Genomic DNA, 27345 nt, shown 5'->3' with positions numbered 1-27345 from the left:
GCTGGGGCTGGAAGTCAACCTCCCAGGGCTTGATGAGTGCCTTTAGGAAGGTCCTGATGAACTTGGGAGGCTGCTTTGAGAACTGAGTTGTTGGTAACATTCATTTTCTGAGTTGCAAACCAAAGGTTACCTGGTGAAGACAGGAGCCCAGAGTTGGACGGTACAGGTGGCCTTGTCCAGAGTGGTGGGTAAGGCAGAGCTGCGGCTGCCTCCTGACTTGGTCGTGGGCTACATTAGGCTACATTATTAGCTCGTCAGGCCCACTGTAGTCCCTCTCCTGCACACACACGTGCCAACACACGTGTGCTTCCCTCACCGAATTGGTAAGGTGTCTGCCTGTATTCTCATTACAAGCTAAGTCACAACCAGCAGCCTAGAGCCTTCTTCTTGGCACCCTTAGGGATTAGAGCGTCTGTGTATGTTAATGCCACTGCCCACTGCCTATTTACTTTGGACCATTATTTATATAACTCTCCTTTATTACATGGTTGGAAGGTAAGATGGAGTCTCATGTAGCCCAGGCTAGCTTTGAACTCCTGACGTTCCTGCCACCAACACGACTCTTACTGGTTTCTTTTTCTTTTAACTTTTTGGTTGTTGTTTCGTCTTTAGTCTCTTCTTGACCCTAGTCATTCTTCCTATTATCTTTTCTGCTTTTTTTCTCTTCCATCATCTGTTCTTCCCCGCTGCTCCAAAGGTATGAGGGTCTAAGCAGTCAGTGGCCTGTCTTCAGCAAGAGAAGGGAAAGGCCTCAGTGTGTTTCTCTTCAACACATGACATGTGTTGACATCTCTCACGCTTTTCAAGGCCTCCGGTAAGCTTTTCCCCAGGGAGCGTCTATCATTAGCTAAGTCTTTAGAACTTGGCATGGTTTTTGAACTTGTGATACTTAGTGAATGTAAATTTCTTTGCCTTCTTTTCCTATTATACTTTATTATTTCACAAACGACATTACAATCACATCAGTGGGGTTGCAAAGAATAAAACAGAGAAGATGAACCCCAAGTCTTATTTGTAACCAAAGATTTCCTGTGTTTTTGACAAATGTTTGCCAGAAAATCTGTATGGTGTTTATGCAGGTGAAACCACAAGTCCGTTTAACTTTGCATTCTTTGCTTTCTCAAATGTAATTTCTCACCCAGGGCCGGGTGGTGGTGGTGCACGCCTTTAATCCCAGCACTCGGGAGGCAGAGGTGGGTGGATCTTGTGAGTTCGAGGCCAGCCTGGTCTACAGAGTGAGTTCCAGGACAGGCTCCAAAGCTACACAGAGAAAGCCTGTCTTGAGAATTTTTTCACTCGTTGTGGAGGGAAGCAGCATTGATGGTGTGCCTGCCGGGCAGCTTTGTGCAAACTGTTCTCTGTGTGTCTTCTTTTCTCTCTTTCGGTGATGATTGTTGTCATCCCCACTTATGGATGAGGAAATTGGAGCTTAGTTTAGTTCCTTTCAGATGCTAGCTGAGTCCTGCTGTACTTCAGGTCCCCTGCTGAGCTCTGGGAATTCAAAGACAGATGGGGCAGAGCCCTTCTGAGAGGAGTTCAGGAAATGGTGGAGAAGCAAATGAGGACTGGAAATGGAACAGAGCGCTAAGTGCAGCAGGGACACAGAAGAGGATGCAGGGCCTGCGGGGCCTGCGATAGTGCTGGTTAGAGCAAGTTTGCTAGGCCAGTGTGAAGGCACCTGGAGCCTGTTAAAACACAGTGTGGCCTACGAAGGGCGAGAGGCCAAGAGTGAGGCTTGAAGCAAGCGGATGGAGGAGGAGAAACACATTTGTGAACCATCTGGAAAAAAAGTATTTTCTTTCTCTTTCTCCTGTGTTTTTGTTTTGTTTTGATTTTGGAGACAGAATCTCACTATGCAGCTCTGGCTGACCTGAAACAGAGCCCTCCCTGTCTGCCTCAGTCTCCCAAGTTCTGGGATTAAAGGTGTGTGTCACCATGCCCAGCTAAGTTATTTTCTTTCCACTTCAAATTTATAGGAAGATAAACATTTTATATCCTGACTTGGCACACACAAATATGCACACAAAAACCTTGCTATAAAACTGTGTCTGGCTCTATTGTGGTTGGGTTAGAATATTTTTCATTCCATTGCACAAAATACTGGTTGAATTGATGGTGAAAAACACTGGGTCTGGGACTAATGTCAGCAGCATTTTGTTACTGGTTTGATGCGAGTGGTGAGGACCTGCAATACTGGTGTGGGTTTTTGTGGATGATAGTGCATCAACTGAAATCATAGTGAGGGGAGGGGACCAGAGAGGACAAGAGGTGGGATGGATATGAGCAGAGGTCCATGGTGTGTATGTGTGGAGTTGTTAGAATCAGACCCGTCAGTTTGTCCAGTGAATGTGCTCTGGAAATCCACCAGATAGAGAGGAACCAGGGGGAAGGTAGAGAGGAGTGGTAGTGTTTGAGAATACGTGTAGCACACTCAGAAGAAAAGCGATGTCACCTGCTCATGTCATCACTACCTCGTTTCTTTCCTTTTCCTTCTCCCCTGGCCCTCGCCATTTTCCTAGATAATGTTTGATGTTTCAAGATTTAGTAAGCCCTTCTGGCTCACACTAGGAATCCAGTCATATTTATAACATCATCAGTGTTCTAATGGATGGAGACATCAGGAAATAAGTAGTTGGTTTACATAGGAAATCTGTAAATTAGGGAATAACTTGTGCATTTGAGATGTTTATTTAATAACACTTCCATGTTCAGCGAGATTCATGTGTGCAGCTGGGTAATTCAGTACAGGGAGGTGGGGGCAGGAGAATCAATCAGTTCAAGATTATTCTTTGAGGCCAGTCTGGACTACACGAGACACTGTTTCAAAATAACAATAACAACAACAACAACAAAAGGAAGAAAAGCTTAATGTTCTCGGTATATTGACACATCTACCCGAATAGAGTAACGAGGTGACAGTAATTAGTTTGCGTGTGGTGTGTTTGTAGGTTTCCCAGCTCTGAACACATACAGATGTGCGCACGCAGTGGGTTGTCAAGTTGTCATTTACTTACTAGGCCAGCAGAGAACAACCGCTGGTGTTTTATGTGTATAGCTTTCCCTAGCAATGGGAGTTTCTTTAAAGAGGTATTCTTTTGGAAGTATAAAGAGTATTTCCTGCTGGATGGTGGCACACGCCTTTAATCCCAACACTTGGGAGGCAGAGGCAGGCAGAGCTGTAAGTTTGAGGCCAGCCTGGTTTCCAGAGTGAGTTCCAGGACAACCAGGGCTGTTTTACAGAGAAACAGAGAAACCCTGTCTCCAAAAACAAAAACAAACATATATATCTGAGTTGACCCCAATAGTGTGAATAACACAAATGAATACTTATCTGTCTGTCTGTCTATCTGTCTATCTGTCTATCTATCTAAGAGATTTTCTATTCATTTTACATACCAACCACAGATTTCCCTGTCCTCCCTCCCCCTTCCCCCCTACAAATGAATACTTATGTTAAAAATACAAAATAGCCAGGTAGTAGTGGTGTACACCTTCGGTTCCAGCACTCAGGAGGCAGAGGCAGGTAGATCTCTATGAATTCGAGGCCAGCCTGGTCTACAGAGTAAGTTCCAGGACAGCCAAAGCTACAGAGAAACCCTCTCTCGAAAAACCAAAAACAAACAAAACAAAACAAAAAAACAAACAACAAACCAACAAAAACCCCACAAACCTAAAAAAAGGAATAATTAACTTTTTCGCCTACAGATTGAATACCTGCTTAAGAAACTTACAGAAGCTATGGGAGGAGGTTGGCAACAAGAACAATTTGAACATTACAAAATAAACTTTGATGATAATAAAGATGGCCTTTCTGCGTGGGAACTTATTGAGCTAATTGGAAACGGACAGTTCAGCAAGGGCATGGACCGTCAGACGGTGTCTATGGCCATTAACGAAGTCTTCAATGAGCTTATCTTAGATGTGTTGAAGCAGGTAAGAGGACCGTGACACTGCTCTCCCTCATCTTTAGAGTTTGATGTTGGAAACAAAAGAGCTTCCTTCCCTCTCCCCTGCCTCTCCCTCCCTGTCCCTTCTTTTCTGTATAGATGGTGTAAGTCACTTATACTCCTTAAATGATTTAGAACAAAAATAAAGTTTATATTTTCTCTTTTATTAGAGTCTTAGGATTCATCCCCCGCCTTGCTGGGATATGGAGGATTGAACCCCAAGGCATTATACATTCTAGACAAGCTCTCTACAATTGAGCTGTCTCTCTGGTTCTAGGCTTGTGTTTTAAAGAGTTACTAGCACAGTTTTGAAATACAGTTAAGAATTGAGAAGTTACTATTTTTGAAGGGACTGTTCAAATTTCCAAATTATTTTTAAAAAGTACCCTCATGTTTTTACAGAATTAGAAAAACACCTTTATCTTTAGAAAGAGATACTTTTATATAGCAAAGTTGTATTTATCTTATCAGACTATTTTTGTTGTCTTATCACCCAACATAGTGCCTGATATGCACGTAGGAACCAAATACTAAATAGAGCATCTGTCTGTCTGTTTTTTTTTTTTTTTCCTGCCTGTCTTGAGACAGGTTCTCACTCCGTAGCTCTGGCTAGCCTGCAAGTCATTATGTAGACCAGGCTGGCCTCAGATCTACCTGCTGGGTTTGAAGGTGTGCACCACTATACCTGGATACATATACACATCTTTCAAACATCTTACATTAATATATTGAATAATAATTCTGCTTTCGGATTTCCTTACTTAACTCCTTTCTTTGTTCAGTAGGTAATTATTATTGTCTTTTTTCTTTTTTTCTGATGGAGCCCATCAATAAGCATTTATTAAGGCTTGACTTGTACAGGGTTTTGGTATTACAAGGAAGTATGTGATGCAGCTCTGTCCACATACCTGTATGTCTCCTTTTGGTGCCAGGAAATCCCAGACATTTTTGTTTACCTATAAATATTTCAATAAATGTCTTAAAAGGTAAGGCAATTCAGGAAAATTTACTGTGTATTAATACTGTTAATACCAAAGGTTCTGTTATCTGTGTGTCACTTGCAGAGACTCTCTGAAATGTCTAAAATTAAATGTAAACCTTTGTATGTGGTTGTGTGGATTTGACTGGGGATCATGCCTCTGGCCTTCATAGATCCTCAGAGACTCCAGTCCATGATCCACATGGGTGAGAACCATTGACATTTGTGTACTTAGCACCAGGTATCAGATAGTGGAGTAAATAAGACAATCAAAGAAGGACCGTCAAGCTCTTACGCATAAAAAAGCACACACATCTACATTAGGTTTAATCTTTCATAGGGTTACATGATGAAAAAAGGCCACAAACGGAAAAACTGGACTGAGCGGTGGTTTGTGTTAAAACCCAACATAATCTCCTACTTTGTGAGTGAGGACCTGAAAGATAAGAAGGGAGACATCCTCTTGGATGAAAACTGCTGTGTGGAGGTGAGTTGTGGCTTCTCTGCATGCTTGCCCTCTGCTGCCACCTGCTGTCCATAGACTTTCTCGTCCTCACTCTTCCAGATTAAACCTTCAAGTAAAGTATAGTCACTGTGACTCCTAATCTAAACCAAAAATTAAAGATGGCTGACAAAATGTGTACTTAATATGAATTTATTTTCTGCCTTATGCTTGGGAATAAAGTATTATTAAATAATTAATATTAATATTAAATAATAAGATTAAATCTGAGAGATTTATATTTAAAGAATCATTTCTTGAGTAAAACCAAGTCATTAAAAAGGCAAAAGAATGCAGTAAGATAATATTGGAAATTATCAATAGACTAAAAGATCTGGGGCATTTTAATTAGAGCAAATAGAAGAAAATTGATCAGAAAAATTAAGTATTTTGGCTGATATTTTCTTTTTTGGGAAGATAGGGTCTCGGGTAGCTCAGGTTGTACTTAAAGTCGCTCTGTAGTCAGGGATGGCTTTGAATTCCTCATCCTCCTGCCTCTTCTACCCCAGGGGCAAGGATTACATGTGCTAGAAGAGGCCACATCCCATCTTCCTCTGTGGGCATTTGGGCATCTGCACATGTGGGTGACAAAGATACCCCCTCTCCACAACTAAACATAGTCCCACCTGAGGTCAGGTCAAGCTGCTTTCTGCCTCCTCTCTACAGTGCTTTTTAATAATCTCACACAAGGAAGAAGAAAAGTTTAAAGCACTAATCATGTTTCTGTTTTAGTCTCTGCCTGACAAAGATGGAAAGAAATGTCTTTTCCTAATAAAATGCTTTGAGAAGACCTTTGAAATCAGCGCTTCGGATAAGAAGAAGAAACAAGAGTGGATTCAGGGTAGGACATTTTTTATTGTTTTCCATGAAAAAACTTAAGAGCAGAACTGGGCACGGGCACACGTTTTTAATCCTAGCACACTTGGGAGGTAGACACAGGAGGATCAGCCTGGGCTACTTTAGATCTTGCCTAAAAAATACCCCCCCCCCAAAAAAAAATTGGTGAGTGTTTGAGCTTTCTGTTTTCAAATCTCACAGTGTTGTTTCCTTATGTCATGGTTATTGCTACATTCGAAAGAAAACATGAGTTCCCCTTTTTTTGGTCAATTTATTTGCATACTGCCTTTGTGGGGGATAAAACTATATTTTAGGTCTTACTATCCTAATCCTTGAAAGGGTTTTTTTCCCCCTTTAGGCTTATGAAAAATGTTAGAGATCACTTTGAGATTCTGTTCATATGCAAGGCAGAAAAGGAATTTATGGAGTGGTTTTGAACACATCAAGAGTTTTTTAAGTAACTCAAGAAATCAATAACTTGAGAGAGCATTGTGCTAAGCATAAAAGGAAGTGAATGATGTGTAGACATGTCCATTTGCTTAAAATATCTCAGAAGAAACAGAAATGGTTAGCATTAGTTGCTGATGGCCAGGAACCCAGAGCTTGGAGGATAGGAGCAGGCAGAAACTTTCCTGAATGTCTGTTCATACTTCTTGAATTTGAACAGTAGGTATTAGTAATCCAAGAAATTAAATTTAAATGGTTGAAAACACTAAGAGCCAGGTGTGGTGGTTCATGCCTGTGATCCCACCACTCAGGAGGCAGAGGCAGTGGACTACTGTCAGTTTGAAGCCAGGTCTGGGCTACTTAATAGGTTCAGGCCAACTTCAGTTATAGAGTCAAATTCTGTTTCAACAAACCAGAAAAGTTGCTGGAGAGATGGCTCAGTGATTAAGAGAACTGGCTGGTCCTCTAGAGGACCTGGGTCTGACGTCCAGCACCTACATGGTGGTTTACAACCATCCATAACTCTAATCCCAGGGGATCGGACACCCTCCTCTGACCTCTGTGGTCATCAGACACATACATGGTGCACACACATACATGTAGACAAAACACCCAATAAATATAAGAAAAACAGAAAATAAATGAGATTTTTATGTGAAATATATGTATGTGAATGATATGCATCTGGAATATACACGTGTCTTACAAAGTCCTTTGTGTGCTGTGCTGTATGTAGATTTCTAATAAATGGCAATGACTGTGATATGTGTATAGGTCATATACAGATAGGGAGGTGGTTCCATAAGACGTAGATGAAGACAGAATCAGGGTAGCAGCCTGCACATCAGATGCTAGGAACTTTGATTGCCCTTAGTGTGTCTTAATTTTATTGGGCTTTTAAAAACTGTTGGTTGTGACTGTGTGTATGGGCACCTGTGGGTCCCAAGGATCAGATTGTATATTGTCTCCAGGCTTACCTGCTGAGTCATCTTGCTGGTCCTTATTTAGGAGTAGAAAAGGGCCAGGGGGGTGGTATCAGCACTTGGTAACTGGAGACAGCAAGGTTGCTGTGAGTTTGAGGGCAGACCAAGCCCTGTCTCAAAAAAAAAAAAAAAAAAAAAAAAAAAAGTACGTGGGAGGGAGTAGAAAGTGTCATAAGTTTTTTTGTTGTTGTTGTTGTTGTTTGGTTGGTTGGTTTGGTTTTTTGAGATGGAGTTTCTCTGTGTAGCCCTGGTTGTCCTGGAACTCACTCTGTAGACCACTGGCCTCAAACACAGAGATCTGCCTGCTGGGATTAAAGGCGTGCACCACCACTGCCCTGCTATGTCATAAGTTCTTAAGTGTGTCCTGTAGTGTGTCTGTAAGCACAGGTGTGCGGGTGTGGACCTGCACTCAGAAGAGACGTTAGTGTGAATTTTCCTCGTGTGGGAGCTGGAGCAGCGGATGCCTCTCAGGCCACACCACTGCTCACTGGCGGGATCGGAATGTGCTCACATCTCACCCCATCACTCGAGTGTTAGACATAAAAGCACAATTCCTCCTCTTCTGTCCTCCTAGCCATCCACTCCACCGTCCAGCTGTTGAAGCTGGGCAGCCCCCCACCACACAAGGAAGCCCGCCAGCGTCGGAAAGAGCTCCGAAGGAAGCTGCTAGCGGAGCAGGAGGAGCTGGAGCGGCAGATGAAGGAGCTCCAAGCCGCCAATGAAAACAAGCAGCAGGAGCTGGAGAGCGTGAGGAAGGTGGGTGCAGGACCGAGGTCTGGGACACGGCAAGGACAGGCTGTCCTGTGTAGTACTGAAGCCACACAGCCTCAGCTTTGCTCACGCACCCTACGTTCGGACAAGTTCAGGAAGGTTTGGTGACCTGAGTTCTCAGGAAGTGTGTCCAGCCCCTGGGCCTACTAAAGCTCTTAGCTGTCCCTCCTGTTCCCTCTTTGTCCGTAGTAGACGGTGCTGTAGGACACTGACTTGAAACGTATTTATATATGCTCACATGTGCTCTGATCGCTGTGTAGGACACACACACAGAGGTAGAACTGAGTGGAAACTGAGCCAGGCCTATAGTCATGAAGGCTGGGCTGATGGAAAAACCACTGTCTTGAATGATGCTGTTCACTCTGCTATAGGAAGGCAAGTTCTAGGACTTGGCAGTTACCTGCTACAGCCAGATGTGGTGTATTTCAACTTTACAAACTGTATTTTGTCTAGAACTAGTCGTGTGTTTCTGAGGGAAGTCAGCTGTGGTGTTTACTCTAGGCCCTTGTGTTTTGCTGCTCTCAAGGTCTTCTTGTCTTTCAGTGGTTTTACTGTGATGGGTGCTGCTGTTGTTTTTAAGACAGGGTCTCAATATGCAGCTCTGGCGGGCTCAAAGCTCGCTGTGGAGACCAGGCTGGCCTCTAACTCAGAGATCCCTTGCCCCTGCCTGGGATTAAAGGCGTGGCCACCATGTCTTTGTTTTTGACCTGTTAAGAATTCACAGACTGTGGACCAAGGTTTTCCATTATGTTGGGTAAAGTTTCAACCTGTCTCTTCACCCATCTGTCTCCCTTTCACTCTGTCCTTATACTCGGTTGAACGGATATTCTGCATAAAGTGCCTGCATTCTCTGCAGCTGTTTGATTTTGTTCTTTGTTCTTCTGGCTGCATAATTCCTGTGCATCTCTTTAGTGGAGTCTTCTTGCAGCCCGGATAGATTGTGTAGTCCTTCTAGTTGATTTAAAAAAATAAATAAATAAGGTCTTGTAGCCCAGGCTAGCCTTCAGCTCTCTACTTAGGGAGGCTGGCCTTGAACTTATGATCTTCCTACTTCCACCTTCCAAGTTGAGGAATCCTAGGCTCCAGCACACCTGTCCTGTGTGGCGCTGGAGAGCCCTGGCTCCCTGGCTTCCTGAAGCTGTACAAGTTCTCCAGCCGAGCTCTAGCCCCAGCCTTCTAGAAGACTTCATCCCGTTCTTGAACATTACAGTCTACCATCTCCATTTGGTCCTTTTAAATTTGCCTCTTTATTGATATTCTCTGCTCGATGGGGTATTGTTATTCCTTCCATTATGTCTTTAACCATGACTTCCTTTTATTCTTTTTAGCGTATTTGCAGTAATGGCTTTGTAGCTCTGCCTCCTGGGCTTCTTCAAAGGCAGTATCTGTTGACTGTTTTTTCCTACTTAGGGGTTCCACCTTCCTGTTTCTCATAGTTTTTTTTAGTTGAAAACTGGATGTTTTAGAAGATAACGTGTTATAGGAACTATGGATACCGGTCCTGACACCTGCCTTCAGCTTGTCATTGTTTGGTTATTTATTTAGTGACTCGGCTGGACTATTTCCTGGACCCTTGTGGCCTTTCAGTCTGCTCCTCAGTGACACAGGCTTGGGTGTGCGTGGCCACAGTCACCTGGAATGACCCTCCAGACTGCTCTCCTTCTCTCCTCCTTGTGAAGCTGTCTACCTTTGTTGTGGTCACCCCTAACTGCCAGAGTTCCCTGATGTTTGATTTGTTTTCTGTATCGCCCTCGAGACTAACTAGCCTCACAGTCTGGAGCTAAGTTCAGGCCCCTGTTCTCTCCAGGCCAGTCTTTGAGACTTGTTCCTACCACAGGAGGGCTCTGCTTAGCTGGGCCTTCCTGGTTCTGTCAGACTTAACTAGGCTGGCTGGGTTGCTGCCCTATGGTGCTACCAGCCTCCTTTTAATTCCTTTAATTCTTCATAGTTTTCAACTGTGTCCTTAGATTTGTACATCTCACATAACAAAGTCACTTCTTTTGGTGAGAGCCACAGAGCCTACTTTCCTCCTTGAGCAAAACTTCCATGAAAGGCTGGGTGTGTGTGACGACACATACCTGTAACTCCACACTTGGGAGGCTGAAGGAGGGGGGCTTGCCAGTTGTATGAGCTTGGGTGGAGACAGCACCAGTCTCTTGAATCTATACTCCTGCCTTAATAGCCTCTGCTACCAAGCAGAGGACATAGCCTGCTGGCACCTCTGCTTCCTTCTCCTGGGGAGCTTTTGCCCCCCAAGTGAGTAAGACCCTGGTGAGCAGGCCTGCCTTCTGTAGCCTGAGCTGTGAGCAGCGTACAGAGGGCGCTCTTGTCTCTGGTTCCATCTGCCAGGAGTGGTACTTCCTTCTTGCCCAGGAGAGTGAGGGAGTGTTCTGAGATCCAGCTGATTGTCTTTTGTTGCTGTTTTGTTTTCAGTGTTTTTGTTTGTTTGTTTGTATTCTGTTTTTGAGGGTAGGATCAACTCTGGCGCCTTGTGCATGCTGGGCAAACACTCTACCATCGAACCCCAACCCCAGCTCCTCATAGGTTTTCTTAGATGGATATTATTCTCCTTTGGTGTATGCCCTTAGGGTAGTCTGCAAAGCTGTACTGTGTTTTGTTTTGTTTTTTAAAATAACTTTAATCAGTTGTTCCTGCGGGGGGTGGGGTGGGGGGTGGGTTGAGGAAGCTCCCTGTGTCACCCATCTGGAAGCTGAACCCTGGTTAACTGCTGTGAGGAATAGTGTGCTAGGTGACAGTACCATAGAGAGAGCCCAGAACTAGTCAAACTGTGTGAGCGTAGCTGGAAGTGATGATGGCTCAGTGGCCATCCTCATATTCTCTGTGCAGTGTTTAGAATCAAATCATTCATACCTACTTGTTTTTTTTTTTTTTTTGTTTTTTTTTTTGTTGTTGTTTTTTTGAGACAGGGTTTCTCTGTGTAGCTTTGCGCCTTTCCTGGGACTCGCTTGGTAGCCCAGGCTGGCCTCGAACTCACAGAGATCCTCCTGGCTCTGCCTCCCGAGTACTGGGATTAAAGGCGTGCGCCACCACCGCCCGGCGTACCTACTTGTTTTATCTGCTGACTGGGGAGACTGGATGGCATCCCACTGTGTCTTACAGCTTGTGTTTAATTTTTATTGACTGGTTCTTTCATATGCTTAAGCAAGGCTTTCTCTTCCACTGTAATGATCCAGCTTTTCTGGGGATGGGTTTTGATTGATTGATTAGAAACTGGAGGAAGCAGCATCTCGTGCTGCAGATGAGGAAAAGAAACGCCTGCAGACTCAAGTGGAACTACAGACCAGGTTCAGCACGGAGCTGGAGCGGGAGAAACTGGTAAGGCTGGAACCGCTGCATCGGCTAGGAGAGGCCTGGCAGCCACGGTACCCTGGCTTTGCTGTGGCTTTCGGTGGCTACTGGGGGAGCTGTGTGTTTGTGCATTATACTTTATTGAGCACCTTCTGTGTATCAGAGGGTAGAGGTAAAGGATGGGCACTTTGTTTTCCAGACCCCTGAGAGAATCGTATGCAATTCGGTCATAAATGCTTTGTTAACATGGTTACGTGTCTTTGAGGTGTCCCTGTTAACCAGGATCCTTTTCATTCTCAAAAGACTTCTAGTTTGGACAGTAACTAGCTGTGGGAACATAGAGTAAACACTGAGACCTCTGGGCTCTGATTGCTGCTGTGGCCATGCCAAGGTCCAGGTTGCTTTGTGGAGTTAGCTGGTTACTGGAGCACTGCTGTGCTGAGCTCAGGGCCTGCACACGGTGCGATGTTACTGTTAGTCACTTGTTGCTCAGAGGTGAGAGTCCTGTCTGTGTTGAGGAAGGCGGGTGTGATGTATGTGAGGATGCCCAGCTGCCCTTCCTCCTTGCTCGGTCTCCCTGAGCACGAGTATGATGATGATGTGTGCTTCCTGAATTAGGGGTCATTCTGTGAGCTCTCAGGGTTCTCCTGAGAACACAGTGAGCTAGTGTTAGTGACATAGTTCATAAACTGCAGAGACATACACCAAAATGTGTGACAGTGTGTGTGTCAGGGTCCTGGGATTGAACCCTGTCCTGTGCCTCACACATGCTAAGTAAACACTTCACCAGTAAACTCTGCCCCAGCAGACGGGGATTAAAACCTCCTCAATCCAGAAGGAAAGCCATGCACTTGTTAAGATGCTGGTGCCCCGGGGATGGGGAAGGAGGTCGAAGCCTGGGACTTGCAGCTCATCTAGGCTGCTCCGCCTGGACAAAGGCTCACTCTTTCTTTCTTTCTTTTTTTTTTTTTTTTTCTTCTGAGACAGGGTTCCTCTGTTTAACAGCTCTGGCTGTCCTGGAACTCACTTTGTAGACCAGGCTGGCCTCGAACTCACAGAGATCCACCTACCTCTGCCTCCCAAGTGCTGGGATTAAAGGTGTGTAACATCATCACTACCCATCGTGGCTTGCTTTTTCTTAAGATTTGATAAAGAGGTTTTGGCTTTAAAATAGAAAAGAATTTAAAGAGAAATTACACTAAACTACCCCCTCCCCCAACTCTTGACTAAAATGTAGAGTACAAAGGCTAGAACATATGTAGAAGAGGAGGGCAGAATTTGGGTTGTAGCTTATTTTTGCTCTCCTAGCACTGGTATCTGGTATGTGTTCTCATTTCCTCCATCTTTAGCTCAAGGGTAGAGGTGGGATGGGTGCCTTGCCCTGGGGAAGAAGTTACCTGCCTTTAAGCAAGACGACGGTCCTCTTATCCCTCCAGATCAGACAGCAGATGGAGGAGCAGGTTGCCCAGAAGTCCTCAGAACTGGAGCAGTATCTGCAGAGAGTCCGGGAGCTGGAAGACATGTACCTAAAGCTGCAGGAGGCCCTCGAGGATGAGAGGCAGGCCCGGCAGGATGAAGAGACGGTGCGCAAGCTTCAGGCCAGGTGCAGATTGCTCTGCAGCCCTCGCCCACAGTGGCTTTGCTTGCTCTGGAGTCTAACACTGACAGAAAGGGGCCCGAGCCCACGTGTTGTCCGGAGACTGAATGTTGGGCTGGTTGGGTGTTTCTTCTCGTCCTGGGGTACAGAAACCTTTGCTTGGGGTCTAAGGAAGGGCCCTGTCCCTGAGAGCAGTGTGGTGGTTGTGTCTGCTGAGGTGTGCTTATTCTATTCCACATGTCTATCAGCCAGGTCAGCTTTGGTGGAAACTTGGTTTTGTCGCCGTGTCCTGCGTGACCCTTGGTGCAGAGGCAGGGCTACCTCAGGCCAGACGTGGCAGAGGTTTTGTGGATAAGGAGGGAATATGCACTTCCTGTTTGGCAGTGTGGGATTGGCACCATTTCTTCAATAACTACTACTTGTAATCCAAGTTTTAAAAGTCTTGAAACTAGATTCATCCCTTCCCTGAACTTATAAAATCAAATTTACAATTGTGATACTCATATTCTCAGAGAAAAATTTTGCTTTAGGTCTTTATAACATCAGAGAGGACAGAGTAAAAGGAGGACCCCAGAGGGACGAGGAGCTAGCTGGTTTAGCCCGCTGTCCCGTTGGCTTCTCTGTGATGCCTTGTGGGAGGCAGTATACAGGTACAGGTACCTGAGCTGCGGCACCTCCTCCCCGTGTTAGGGAACACTCAGAAGGTGAGCACTTAGAATTTGTATAGCTGCCAGTGCTCATGGGGAGAAGCAAAAGATGCTGTTCAAATCTGGGGAAGAAGAGGGAAGAGCTAATGAGATGGCTCAGCAGGTGAACGATGCTTGACACTGTGAACCTGATGTTCATTCCATCCCTGGCGCCCACGTGAAGGTAGAAGGAGAAGACTGACTCACAAAGTTCTCCACCAACCTCCACGCTCGTACCATAGCACACACACTCACACACATACACATGGTAATAATTTTTAAAATATTAAAAATAGAAAAATAAACTGTAAAAGGAGTTTGCCAAAAGTGACGGGGTGGGTGAGATGGTTCAGTGAGTGAAGGCATTTGCCATCGAGCTTTATGACCTGAGTTTGACCCCCGAGGCCCACATGGTGAATGGAGAGAACCAACTCCTAAAGTTGCCGTCTAATCCCCACATGTGCACCTTGGCATGCAGCCACACACAAAACAAACAAATGTAATTAAAAAGATCACATTTATCATTTGATTTGGGGCCATCGAGATGACTCAGTGGATGAAGCCACTTCTGTATAAGCCTGGTGACCCAAGTCCAATCCGCGGAACCCACATAGAGATGGAAGGAGAGAAGCCGCTCCAGAATTGCCCTAGCCAGCTACTTGGAGCGGCCCCTGGTGCTGTTGACAGTGGCATTAGCAGGTCATTCAGGGGAAGGTGCGAATCCCATGTCACTTCCAAAGAGTGGCACTCTTGAGTGACACGAGACATATTTTGAGCCACTGATTTGTTCTGTGCCGGGAGCTTATAGATGACTCTCATGCACAGAGTCCACGGGGAAGGCATGCTGTGTTTCAGTAGTCTTGAAGGGAATTAGATATAACACAGCAGAGGTGAAGTCTCAGAAGCCAGATAACTCAGAAGTTCACTGAAGTATGGGCTCTCTGTGGAGTGTGTGGAGTGACGATGCTCTCTGCAGTGGTGACTTTTCTGTTTCGTAATGATGAAAGCAACTTGGGGGAAGGGTTTCCTTTGGCTTGTTGTTCAGAGGGAGAGTCCATTATTGCTGGGAAGGCATGGCATGGCAGCAGGAGCAGGAAGGGGTTCATCACATTCCACCTGTGAGAGGAACAGGAAGCGAGGGGAGGGAGGCTACAGAGCCTGCACCCTGTAGCACAAAGGAATGGAAATGGGCTAGAAGAGGGTTGGCAGAAAGGCCCTATGGATCTTTAATTTATTTATTTATTTTTGTCACTAAACTAAAGTTGATTTTTATTTTTAAGACAGGATCTCACTGTGTAGCCTCAGCTGGCCTGGAACTTGGTATGTAGACCAGGCTGGTTCAGACTCTCAGATCCACCTGTCTGTCTGGGCCTCCTCAGTGCTGGGATCAAAGATGTACGCCACCATGCCTAGCTTGGAGTTTGTTGTTTGTTTGTTTTGGTTTGGTTTTTTCTTTTCTTTTAGACAGCATTTCTCTGTGTAGCCCTGGCTGCCCTGGAACTTACTCTGTAGACCAGGCTAGCCTTGAACTCGCAGAGATCCACCTGCCTCTGCCTCCCAAATGCTGGGACTAAAGGTGTGCACTACCACTGCCCAGCTAGAAGTTTGTTTTTTAATGTATAATTCTGAAGATTATCTGATAGGAAATTCAGAAGCAAACTTTTAACATTTTGCTGGAAAGTTCTGGAAGCTGAGCCATAATCGATCTCATTATAACTTTACTCATTAAAGGTTTAGATTTGAGCCAGGCATGGGTAGTATATGCCTATAATTCCAGCACTCAGGAGACCGAGGCAGGAGGATTATTGAAAGTTTGAGGCCACCCTGCTCTGTATATATAAGGACCATCTCAGAAGTCCAGCCAGCCAACCAAGTTTGGATCTTACTCATGTCTGCATTCCCAGCCGCTAGGGCAGTACCCAGCACAGGCTGAGTTGGTTAAGCTCCCAGGGAATTATTGCTGTTCTTTTTGAGAAAGTGTCTTATATATCCCTGGCTGTCCCCAGCCTTGCTGTCTAGCTGCAGCTGACCTTGAACTCCTGATATTCCTGCCTCCACCTCCTGAGAGCCGGATTACAGACAGGTACCATAACTGTTACTGGCTGCTGAGCCCAGAGCTTTGTTCAAGCTGGACAAGCACTCTACCACGTGAGCTACAGCTCAGGCCCAGGGAATAGTTTGTGAATGGCTGACAGGATCCTCGTTGTACCTGGTGAGGTAGGCATACTGCTGCTCCCTTCCAGCTGCTGCTGTTCCCTTCCAGCTGCTGCTGCTCCCTTCCAGCTGCTGCTCCCATGTTGTTCATGTGTTTGAAGCAGCACGGGTTCATAGGTGAGGTGTGGCTATTTAATTCCCATTTCTGGTGCTTTCTGTCTGTATGAGTTTAAAGTAGTACTTTACTATGTTGATCTTTTAGTTTTTAATCTGTAAAATAAGTGTGATCACCAGCTTTAGAGTTGTGAGGATGAGGTTAGCTATTGCAGCCTTCTCCCTTTACCTTGTCACAGGTGGGGACAATATATCAAGGACAGAACTAAGAAAATGTTGAAAGAAAGGCTAGAATGATAGTGTTAGGCCAAGAAAATATCAGAAAAACAAGTAGAGAGCTCAGCAGTTAAGAGTACTTGCTGCTCTTGTGGAGGCCCAGGGTCCCAGCACCCCCGTGGCAGCTCACAAGTGATGCTCCTGCCTTAGCCTCCCGAGTAGCTGGGATGACGGAATGCACACGCACTTGGCTGATTCCTTTCTCTGTAAATGAGGAAGCCTGAGAAACAGGAAGAGTGGAAGTGCTCAAGTCTTTACTAAGAGGTTAGTTTGCAAACCACAGAAACCAGCGTGGATGAGGGAAGGCCAGAAGATGATTTATGGGAATGTCCTTAAATAGTTCTCCAGTCCTATGGAGGGAAGGTGGCCAGGCAGGAAACAAGCGGGATGGGCCTGGGGTTGCCATGGACACAGGCATTGGGTACCGGTTGCCTCTGCCACCGCTAAGAGAAATTCTCCATTGTCTTTGGTTCTGTGTCAGAGTTCCAGGAGGAACCACTGCTTTGCCAAGCTCAGTTCTTGTTCCTCCAGGCTCTGCTGCCAAGGCCATGTTCTGGATGGTGGCATCTATACTGGGAGGTGGGGGTCCACCTCCCACAAGACCCTACTGTGTTGATTCTCCAGCTGCATGAAGGCAGCCTCCCCCAGAAAGCCTCCCCTCCCTCTGTACGTCAGCACCAAAGGGAAAATGCAGCGGCTCTTGCAGTCTCACTCCCTGGTTGTCCCAGAGAAACAATTCCCGGTGTATAATGCATAGCTATGAATTCAGAGTGCATGCCAGCTCATCTGCAGTCCTGGGCTAGTGGTGGCTGCTGTTTTCCAGGAGACTTCAGGGAGCCCAAATGTGTCTGGGGGACAGTGTGGTCCTTGCCTCTCCTTGCTGCTGTAGAGAGCAGATGCTGCAGGTGGTGGTGACTGCCCTCCCATGACTTGACCGTGTGGCTCCTTGTTAGACTTGTGTCCTGACCAGTGCTGGCATCTGACCACACTGTCTGCATCTTGAGTTCAGGTTTGGGCTGTGTGTTGGTTTATTTATTTAAACTCGAATGCAGTTGGCTAATCTAAGTCAGGCTATTATTGTGCTAACACTTTGGTGTCACACATCTGTGTTCAAGTCCATTGTGACCTGTGCAGTACACTTGCAGACATATTGCATCATCTATGATGAGGGGCTAGTACCTCCTGGATTGTTGGTAATAGGTCTTTATTAGATGAAGAATGTTTTAATGTCATAGGAACGAGGCAAGCTGCAGAGCTTGGCCCCACCATCTGGCAGGTAGATGATTTAAAGTCTCACTTCTTCATCTCAAGGGTGACTACTAAAGGCCCTTATGTGCACTGTGTGAACCAGTGGGGAGAACACACTTGACTCAGTTCTTGGCATACACTCAGCGTTGCCCAATGGTAGTTTACTTTTTCCTTCATAGAGGAAGACTAAGGACGCTTAGAGAAGGACATGTGGGCTGCTCCCTGACTTGTGATAGACTCTCCTTTGGCCTCCAGGCTCCTTATAAAATGGGAGGCATTAGATGACTGTCCTCTGAAGGGGGTCCCCAGCAGGATGTGACCCCAAGTCTCCTCTGCATTCCAGGTTGTTGGAGGAAGAGTCTTCTAAGAGGGCAGAACTGGAAAAGTGGCACCTGGAACAGCAGCAGGCCATTCAGATGACAGAGGCAGAGAAACAGGAGCTGGAGCAGCAGCGTGTCCTGAAGGAGCAGGCTCTGCAGGAGGCCATGGCGCAGCTGGAGCAGCTGGAGCTGGAGCGGAAGCAGGCGCTGGAGCAGTATGAGGTGGCTGGACTTACCCTGCACACACCTGTAACTGGCTCCTTAGAAACACTGATCAGCTGGGGTAGAGGTGGGGCTCTGCACCCAGCTCTGCAGAAACTCGCAAACAAACAACAAAACCCCAGCATTCACTTAGAAGACTCTTGCTCTTAGCATAGAGAAGAGAAAGGAAGTTCATTTGTTTTTTCCCCAGAGGATGGAGGTGTCTGTCCCACTCAGGGACCATAGAGGAGTGTGAGTGGAGAAGTTTACACAGTTACAAATTGGAACAGAGAGTCCCCACCAAGTTGTAGAATGAACTCTGAGAACATGGGGATGCAGGTGCAGGCAGCAGCCATTGCCCCGCCCTGAGGTAGAGCACCCAGGGAGGTCCCACCTCATTGGAGGGAGAACTTATAAAAGAAAGTGTTCAATTGAACTTAGGGTTTCAGTGGTTGGAGGCCATGATGGGAGAATTGTGGCGGACCAGCCCCCACCATTATTTACCCCAGGGACTCTTGAGGAAGGAGGGATAAGAGACCTAGTTAGAAATAGAAGGAGAGAAAACACAGGATAGACTCGGGTGGACCTGGATCCTTACCCACTGGCCCAGAACTTTATTCCAAAGGTCTGTTTATAACAATGCCAAGGGGTGGAGCAAAAGACCTCCCCCTTGCTGGTTACAGTCAAGTGTAGACCCTTACAAACACCTGGTACTCAGGCCCGTGGTCCAATCAACCTCTTAGGCAGTCCTGCTGGGTACAGCCACTAGGAAACCTAGAGAGTTACAGCAGGGAATGAAGACATGGAGGCAGGAACAGCTGAGAACTCACATCTTGATCTGAAAGCACAAGGCGAGAAACACTGGGATGGCATGAGTTGTTTTAAAACCTCAAAGCCTACCCCCAGTGACACACCTCCTCCAACAAGGTCACTGTCCTAATCCTGCCCCAAATAGCTCCATCAGCTGGGGACCAGGCATTCAAACATCTGAGCCTGTGGGGTCATTTCTCATTCAAGCTACCGTGACCATGGCTGTCCTGAGTGAGTGCCAGCAGAGAAAGGAGCCTTTTCCTCCTCATGTCCTTCAGAACCTGTTAATGTTGAAGCTAGGACCGCCAGCTACAGTGAGGGAATTAATACAGCCACAAGGCAGGAGTGCTGGGGAAGGGCAGGCTTGGGGCAGAGAGGCCGAAGCTGACACATGGGTGGGCCTGACATCACCTGGGGGATGACAAGAGCCTGGGGTCAGATGGCTGCCAGCCCCGCCTCCTCCATGTGACTTGGGCAGCTGGCTCGGCTCTCTGAGCCTGCGTTTTCGTTAATGTGCAGTGGGGGTAATGGCCGCTCGACCTTCTAGAGTGGTGCTTATCATTTAATGAGGGAATCCACAGGTGTACGGTAGGTGTCGGTCCATGCTACTTGGTTCTTAAACTGCCACTTTTGTCCTAGGGAGTTAAAAAGAAGCTGGAGATGGCAACTAATACGACCAAGAGCTGGAAGGACAAAGTGGCCCATCATGAGGGGTTAATACGGTTGATAGAACCAGGTAATAGTTCATATAGATATAATTATCTCTCTTAATTTCTTTTGTTGTATTTATGTGATCAAGTTGTATTCAAATCACCAAGTGTCTTAGGGACACAGAGCCTTGGTTCTGTACATAGCACCACATACAGCTGGGGCTAGGGGCACGTGCCTGTAATCCTGGCACTTGGGATCTGAAGTGCCAGGTCATCTTGGGATGGTTCACAGGGTGAAGTGCTTGCTCTGCAGGCCTGGCCGCCTGAGTTCAGGTCCTCGGAACCCTCATCCAGACCTTGATGGGGACATGCACATTTGTAATCCCAGGGCTTCTAAGGGGATGGGGGCAGAGAGTCACCCTGAAGGCCAGCTGCTTCCTGTGAGTCTCTCTTGAACAGCTGTCCTCCTTAGTAAGTGGCCCCAGGTGACCTTGGCTGCTGGACCTTTTTGGGTATTCCTCAGAGACGAAGTAGAGTAGAAAAGCTGTTTTGTCCCTGGAGTGATGCCAGGTGTGGAGGGTGTCCCGCATTGAAAGCGTGCTTGTTGCTTAGGTTCAAAGAATCCTCACCTGATCACCAACTGGGGCCCCGCAGCATTCACCCAGGCAGAGCTCGAGGAGAGAGAGAAGAGCTGGAAAGAGAAGAAGACCACGGAGTGACAGCTCTCCCAGTGGCCACCCCAGGCACAGTCACAGCAGGGAGGAGCCGAGCTCCATGCCCAGGACAAGGATACTGGCTTTGCTGCTTCTAACCGTCTTCCCTCAAGGCTCCAGCGGGGTCCATGTGCTGAGGACCCTGTATTTACCTTCTAGCGCTGACTCGGCTTTCCTGGGCAAGAACATGGGCACAGGTGTGGCGAGGGCCACCCTCACTGTCACCATCTGCAGCCCTGGCCTTGCATGGGAGGTCAGCTGCCTCTTCAGGGAGTGTCCCTCCTCCGCTGATTGGCTGGTCTGTTTGCCTGTCCCTGTCAGGTGACATGGCAAGCCTTCGTTGTTGGTGCTCCGATGGACAAGTGGCCAGTCCTGTCCTTGTAGATGGGATGTAGTTGGTGAAACCTCCCAGCTTCAGCTAAGATATTTCCTTCCCTGAGCGGCATGCACTTGGCAGGCTTCATTTGCATTTCCTCTCCCCTCCCCTCAAAGCAAAACATGTCCTGTCCCAGTGTCTGCCTCAACCCAGTTCCCTGGACCTTCTGTCCCCACCCCCCACCCCCCCATCCAGGAGTGGAAGTATTGTTGGCTAGGGGAGGGGCCAACTTGAAATCCGTGGTTGTTGGGGAGTTTGAGAGGTCTTGTGGACACCGTGGGAAGCTGACAGGGTGGGCGCTGGGTAGGTGTGAAGTGTCCCAGACTGATGGCAGCCCTTGCTTTAGCCGAGCTGGGATTGCGGTTTTCACTAGGACCGTTTCTCTGCTCCTCTCTCCTCTGTGGGTGACATAGGTCGTGGTCTCTCTGCTTCTTGTGTGAGGGTTTGGGGAGGGTTTTCACCTACAGTCTGGTCTGGGATTGAGACTAGCACGTAAGCCTTCCCAGCTAGTTGGAATCTATAAGCACAGTGACTCAGTGGACAGCCGTGATGCAAGTCACAGACAAGGTGGAATTCAGTAACAGAGCAGAGAACCCAGGGTCCTGGTCCAGCCTTGCCTCGGGCAGAGAGGAGGCCATCCCAGACATGTCCAAGTCTAGAGATAGAGTTCAGTGTTCCTGGCATTTACATAAGGACTGACTGGCTAGAACTCCATAAATCTCTTCCTTTTATGACTGGAAAACACCTGCCCATGGAGGTCTTATACATTTCTCTTAAGATTTTGGGCTGCTTAATAAAAGCATAATTTTATTTAATGTTTCTAGTTGCCTTCATAAAGTTTAGATCTGTATGCAGATACCACTGTGTCATGAACCTTCTTAGCTTAGTAGCTAACTTGGGTATGGGTCTCTGCCTGGCCCTCATTCACCTCTCACTCGCCAGTCTTTCCTTGTCAGTGCTGCTGGGCTACCAGCCCAGGGGACCAGGGCCTCCCCGGTGCCTTAATGATGGCTCCTAGGGGACTTCACTGCCTCTGGAGAAAATGAGAAGAAACTGCAAGGTACTGACCGATGTGAATCTCTGGATGGAAGCAGCGGGCCTGGGAGTCCAGGGGAGACTGGGTGAAGGGACCGCCATGTCCTGGCGGGCAGACCGTTCCTCCTTAAGCCTGGCTTTCTTATAACACAGCCGGAAGCAGCCTGCAGCTGCCATGGCCCTCATTGTCTGGCCTGGGTGCGAGCCGAACACTGCCTACTTCCTGGTCGTGCAGTACTGTATGGGCTATGTATGCAGAAGGTGTCTGCAGTCTAGTGTTGCGGGTTGACGCACTGGCTTGAGAGCCCTGGCTGGGACGTGACAGTCCTTTTAAACAGTGGATAAAGAAGACAGCACAGGTGTGGATTCTGTGACTCCTTCGGACAGATGCTTCGATGCTTGCGGCTCTCTCCTGATACTTACGGTGGCTCCAGCTACGTGGCTGCCCACCCTTTGACTCACCTTTGTCATAAGTACAGGAAACTTGAGGAGTGTCCTACGTGGTCATCATGATCAGTCCTTCCTGCAGCTAGAGAGAAGAGAATCTGCAGGAATTGTGAATGAAAACATTTTGAAAGTCTGTTTGGGGATCTGCTGTATCGAGAAGGAACAAAGTATTTATACTTTTCAAGCATTCTTATCTAAATGTTGTACAATGCAATATGCTCAACTTTCTTAATTTTTTGCTAATTTCCTAAGATAGTAAAATGTTTTCTATGGGTTTTTTTTTGTTTTTTATTTTTTTAGTACAGTGGATCCAATAAGAAAATAAAACATACCAGAACATCATACATTTTAAACTGGTTTAATAAAATGGTAAAGTGTGTGTGTGTGTGTGTGTGTGTGTGTGTGTGTGTGTGTGTGTGTGTGTGTGTGTGTGTTCGCTAATGTTCATTTTCATACACTCATGTGGACATGGTTTAGGGCCCTCCTGAAAACACTGGGTTTGGGGGTCGAGACCTCAAGAAGTTAGCCGTGACCTCATGTTTGATGCTTGAGTCACAGATGTGGGAAACCTTGGCAGATGTCAGCTCCAGAACCTACAGAGCTGACTCTCTTTATTGTTGCTGTTAGCCCCGAGCCTTCACTCCTGTTTTCTCAAATTTTCTTGATGTCTTTGAGTTTTTCTCTCACCAGAATAAACAGTGTGGTTTTCTGCTTGGTTTACATGGTCACCAAGATTAAAACTCTTACTGTAGATGAAGCAGGCTTCCGTTTTAGCTTGACTGTGTATTGGCAAACTGGTCTTCCCCTTACGGAGGAGGGTGGGGAGGAGGGTGGAGAGGTGGGGTTGGTAAAACTGTCCTGTCTTGTCTGCTGCAGCCCTCAAGTAGGGGCACTTGTTCCCGAGGGGACATTTGTGGTTTTTGTAACTGGAAGGAATGTCGCTGGCAGTTGTGGGTACCTTGCATCACCCCAGCTTGGAGGGGAGTGTTGTTAATTCCTGTTAAGCCTCATTGACCTTTCTGAGGTTTCTGAGTCATTGGTCTTGGGTAGTGGGCACAATTGTGGTGGACACTAAATTCCAACCCTAGTCCAGACTCTGCCTCTCTTTCCAGTTTCCACCACACCAGTGCAGTCCCTGGCCTGTCCAGGTTGTGCATCCACGGGAATGCCTGCCTTTCTCTTTATGTCTGCCTCCTCCATGGCAGTTGAGTGGGCCAGAGGGATTGGAGGAGTGGGAAAGGGAGAGTTCTGTCCAGCTGCCTCCATTCTGCCAGATCCTGCCTCCCCATTTGAAGTCCCATTTCACCCCTGCAGCCTAAGCTGGGTTTCTGAAGGTGGCATCTGTGGGCCTCTCTTCCTGTGCTCCTTTGTTCTTAGCCAGGAGTGTTCGAGGGACATGGTCCATCACAGGCTGGTTTCAGACCAGCTGCCACCTCCATGTTCACCTTCAAAGCCTCTTCAATGGGAATTACTGTCGTCGGATGCCAGACTGGGTGTTTGGTTCCCAGGGGAGAGCATCCGGGCCTGAGACATGTGTTTACAGAGAACATGGACTATGGAAAAGAGACCTGCAGCCCTTACTCCCCGGAGCTGGAACCTGACAAGACAGTGAAGGGTATTTTTCCAGAGTGTTCGGTGCTTGTCCCCCACCCCCAGCTGGCTTCCAGAGTACTTAGCTGAGAAGGAGTCTGGGCGTTAGTCACAGAGATCTGGGTTTCGTTGTGGCTCTGAGGCAGGATGGTTAGTTAGGAAATAGAGGAACATGAGAAGGGAGGACAACTCCCTCTCACCCCCTCTTTATACACACCTCGTTCTGAGTTCCAGCTCTTGCGGCTGACACAGGAGTTTGTGACTGTGGGGGCTGCCTGCAGTAGAACAGTGCTCCCCCCCCCTCGGTTCTGAGAAACACCTTCCATGAGATCATTGCGGCTCATGGACCAGTCTTCAGTCCACCCTCTGGACGCCATCACCGCCAGCTCCTCACACAGTGTGCCTGCGGGAAGTCCTCCTCAAGGGCAGACTTCAGGAAAGAGGTTGAAGAAAGGGGTTCAGAAAAGGGGTTACACCAGCTCATGCCTCCCTCAATACCCGAACCTACTTACAGAGCTCCCAGGTCTACGGATAGCTACCACGGAGGGACTCTGAAGGGACTCTGGCCACCTGGAGCGTGACAAACACGGCTCTGGCAGGCCTTGCCCTTCTCCCCCATTCCCTCTGCCTTGCTAAAACGGTTAGATTACATTGCTAAAGCTAGCCCCCAAAGTCTGTTCCTTTATTTGGCCACTTCCTCCTGAGGCTGACCATCAAGGTCCAGCTGTCAAAGTATTGAAGTCCAGCAATCAAAAGCCTCTTTGGTTCACCTCGTTAACACGGCAATCAAAATTAAACACCCCATCCCGGTGAGGCTTCCCTTTCTACCTTTTTCCTTTATGAACCGCCATTTGCCTATGGGCCCATCTGTCTCCTCTCTATCCAGAGGCAGCCCTTTGTTCCCGGGACAAATACCCCTTCCCCCCTCCCCCCTCTTCTCCCCTCTCCCTCGTTCCCTTCCCCTTCTCCCTCCTCTTCCATCTCCTGCCTTTGTCTCTTATCCCTGCCCTCTGCCCCTTTGGGGCAAATAAATCTTCTTTGTGCTGAGAGGTTGGTCAGCTTTGAGGTTCCCTACACACCTGAGTGTCCCTTCCTTCACCTGAGCGTGACCCTCCAGAGTCATCAGTAAACTCATTAGCATTGCCTTCCATGAAGTCTGCTTTGTTTTAGACTTTTATTCATTCTTTGACCATTTCACATGTTTATAATGTACCTTGATCATTCCCACCCCAACTCCCTGCCCTGCACTCCCCACAGTTACCCCCAACATGCTCCTCTCCCACTTTTTTCCTTTTGTTTTTGTGTAGCCGAGTCTGGTTAGTGTTTGCTGCCTTTTAGAACGTGGACTGAGGTTGTTGGCGTGATCGTGCATGCGCAGGTGACAGGGGCAGTGAGTTCCAGTGCAGTGGCCTTGTCTCCGCCAGAGGCAGCATTCCACAGTGCCCCCCCCCCCCCCACTCCTGCTTTCTCTCTGCCCCCTCTTTCATGATGCTCCCTGGGCCGTGGGGTGGGGCTTGATGCAGACACCCCATTTAGGGCTGAGCATTCCATAGTTACTCTCGGGAGTCTCTGCACTGACTGCTGCCCACAGCAGAGAGAAGCTTCTCTGGCCAAGGCTGAGAACAGCACTCATTTGTGGACTGGATCGCGGGTACAGCGGAACTGAGTTGAGGGGTGACCTTCTCAGGTGGCCGGGGAAGGCTCCACTCAGTACAGTGTTAGAGTGGCCAGTGAGCAAATTTCTTTTCTGCAATTAAGTCAAAACCCATCTGTAACCAAGCAGAACCCCTCTCCCCCCAGGCTTTAAGGGGAACTCCTTAGCTGCTCGGGACAGTTCAGCTCACTGTCATCTAAAAGGGTTAGACTCAGGCTGTGTGCTCTTAGAACGACACAGCACAGATGATGTCCCCAGCCTGTCACCCCTGGAGCGCAGGCTGGCCATCTGCCCCTTAAAGGCGGGTGGAGACTCCCCCCACTGCCTGCACCCTACATGCTGTCAGGGCACAATGTTTTTGAGCAGTCATGTGAAGAGGGGCTTTCCATCTGAGCTAGGCCAGGCCGTGTTGTGGGGATTTCTGCTGGTTTTCTAGCAGGTGGCTGAAGTAGGTTGCTCATGCAAGGCTTCTGGAGAATTAGGGAAATATCTTCGGTGCTTTTTATGCCCTCACAGGCAGGCAGGTGTGCAACTTCTGAGGTGTCCAAGGAGGAATGAACCAAAGAGCCCCAGAATGAGGCCCACAAACATCTAGTTCCTCTCAACTCATTGCTTACCTCCCAGGCCCCAGCAAGGGGCTGCCCAGAGGATCTCAAGGGGCTGGCATTGCCGTCCCCCAAGGATCCACACCTCTGCTCCTGCACCTTGTGACTTCTTGGGTGGCCACTGAAGTTTTGTGCCATGGTCAGAGATGCTCTGTCTTCCGGAGGTGGACCAGCTCCTGATACTCTGAGTGACGCCTCTCATGTTCCCACAGCAGTTGTGTCTCAAGGCTGCCAGCACCGAGTGGGAAAGCCCCTGCAGGTGAGCCCAGAGTTCCACAAGCAGGCAACTTCCCCAGCACAGCGGATAAATGCCTGGTCCTCAGACATGTCCTGGATGTTGCCCCCCTGGGCTCCATCAGAATGTTGGCGTATACTTTAGCTCTGGCTGTGGGAACAGCATCTAGCCCATCCTGCCCCAAGGCTGGGGATACATCTTTCCTTCTTGCTAAAGAAAGCCAGCCCCACCATCTAGTTCCTGTTTCTCCCAGGGAATCTTCATGCAAGCAGCTACTAGAAATGGAAAACTCCCCGCATGCCTTTGAGGGGACTCCCAGACTCTTGATGGGTAGACTCGTTTGAACCCTGTCTCCTAACAAACAACTTCTGTAGCTTCCTACCATCACAAGGTAATGTGAGACCCAATGTGGGAAAGCAGTTCTGATGTCACCTTCTGGGACAGTCAGCAAGGACTCAGGAGCGCTTTGGATCTGGGACCTCGGTGCTGCCGTTCGCCTCTGGACTGGGTGGCCGCTAGGTGGCAGCCACGCACCGTGCCTGCGGGTTAAGACTGGTGCTGATGATCTGCTGGCCCCAGGTCCTGTAGCAGGGCGGCCCCAACTCTGAGCACTGCTGGGAACCAGACCCCGCCTGATTTCATTATATCTTCCCAACCCAAAGGGTTGACGTGATTTACCCATTTTACAGATGTGAAAAGTTAGGCTTAGGGAGTCAGACAGTCACTCCAAGGAGTCACAGGCTCTGAGACCAGAGAACCCAAAAGAGGGGTCCTCAGTGCCAGATCCTCCCTCTCACGCCCATGGTGCAGGCAGGCCTAAGGCATGGTGTGGGGGTCATATGGTCTCCCTGTCCCTGAG

General features: G+C 47.8%; 1 protein-coding gene across 1 annotated transcript in view; it reads left to right on the top strand.

Moving 5' to 3' along the window:
- The window catches only part of Swap70 (switching B cell complex subunit SWAP70), a 64906-nt gene extending 42160 nt beyond the window's left edge, over positions 1-22746 (top strand). The window contains exons 4-12 of the mRNA XM_052712117.1: positions 3706-3933; positions 5267-5413; positions 6161-6269; positions 8270-8451; positions 11695-11802; positions 13212-13378; positions 18194-18392; positions 19821-19917; positions 20444-22746. Of these exons, the coding sequence (XP_052568077.1) occupies positions 3706-3933; positions 5267-5413; positions 6161-6269; positions 8270-8451; positions 11695-11802; positions 13212-13378; positions 18194-18392; positions 19821-19917; positions 20444-20550 (1344 nt within the window). The 3' untranslated portion in view covers positions 20551-22746. The remainder of the gene's footprint in view (positions 1-3705; positions 3934-5266; positions 5414-6160; positions 6270-8269; positions 8452-11694; positions 11803-13211; positions 13379-18193; positions 18393-19820; positions 19918-20443) is intronic.
- Positions 22747-27345: the final 4599 nt, after the last annotated feature.

Source organism: Peromyscus californicus, unplaced genomic scaffold, assembly GCF_007827085.1.
Source record: "Peromyscus californicus insignis strain IS unplaced genomic scaffold, ASM782708v3 Scaffold_4__1_contigs__length_199733344, whole genome shotgun sequence".
Lineage (NCBI taxonomy): Eukaryota > Metazoa > Chordata > Mammalia > Rodentia > Cricetidae > Peromyscus > Peromyscus californicus.
The sequence above is the reverse complement of the archived record's forward strand: the minus strand, read 5'-3'. Positions and strand labels throughout refer to the sequence as shown.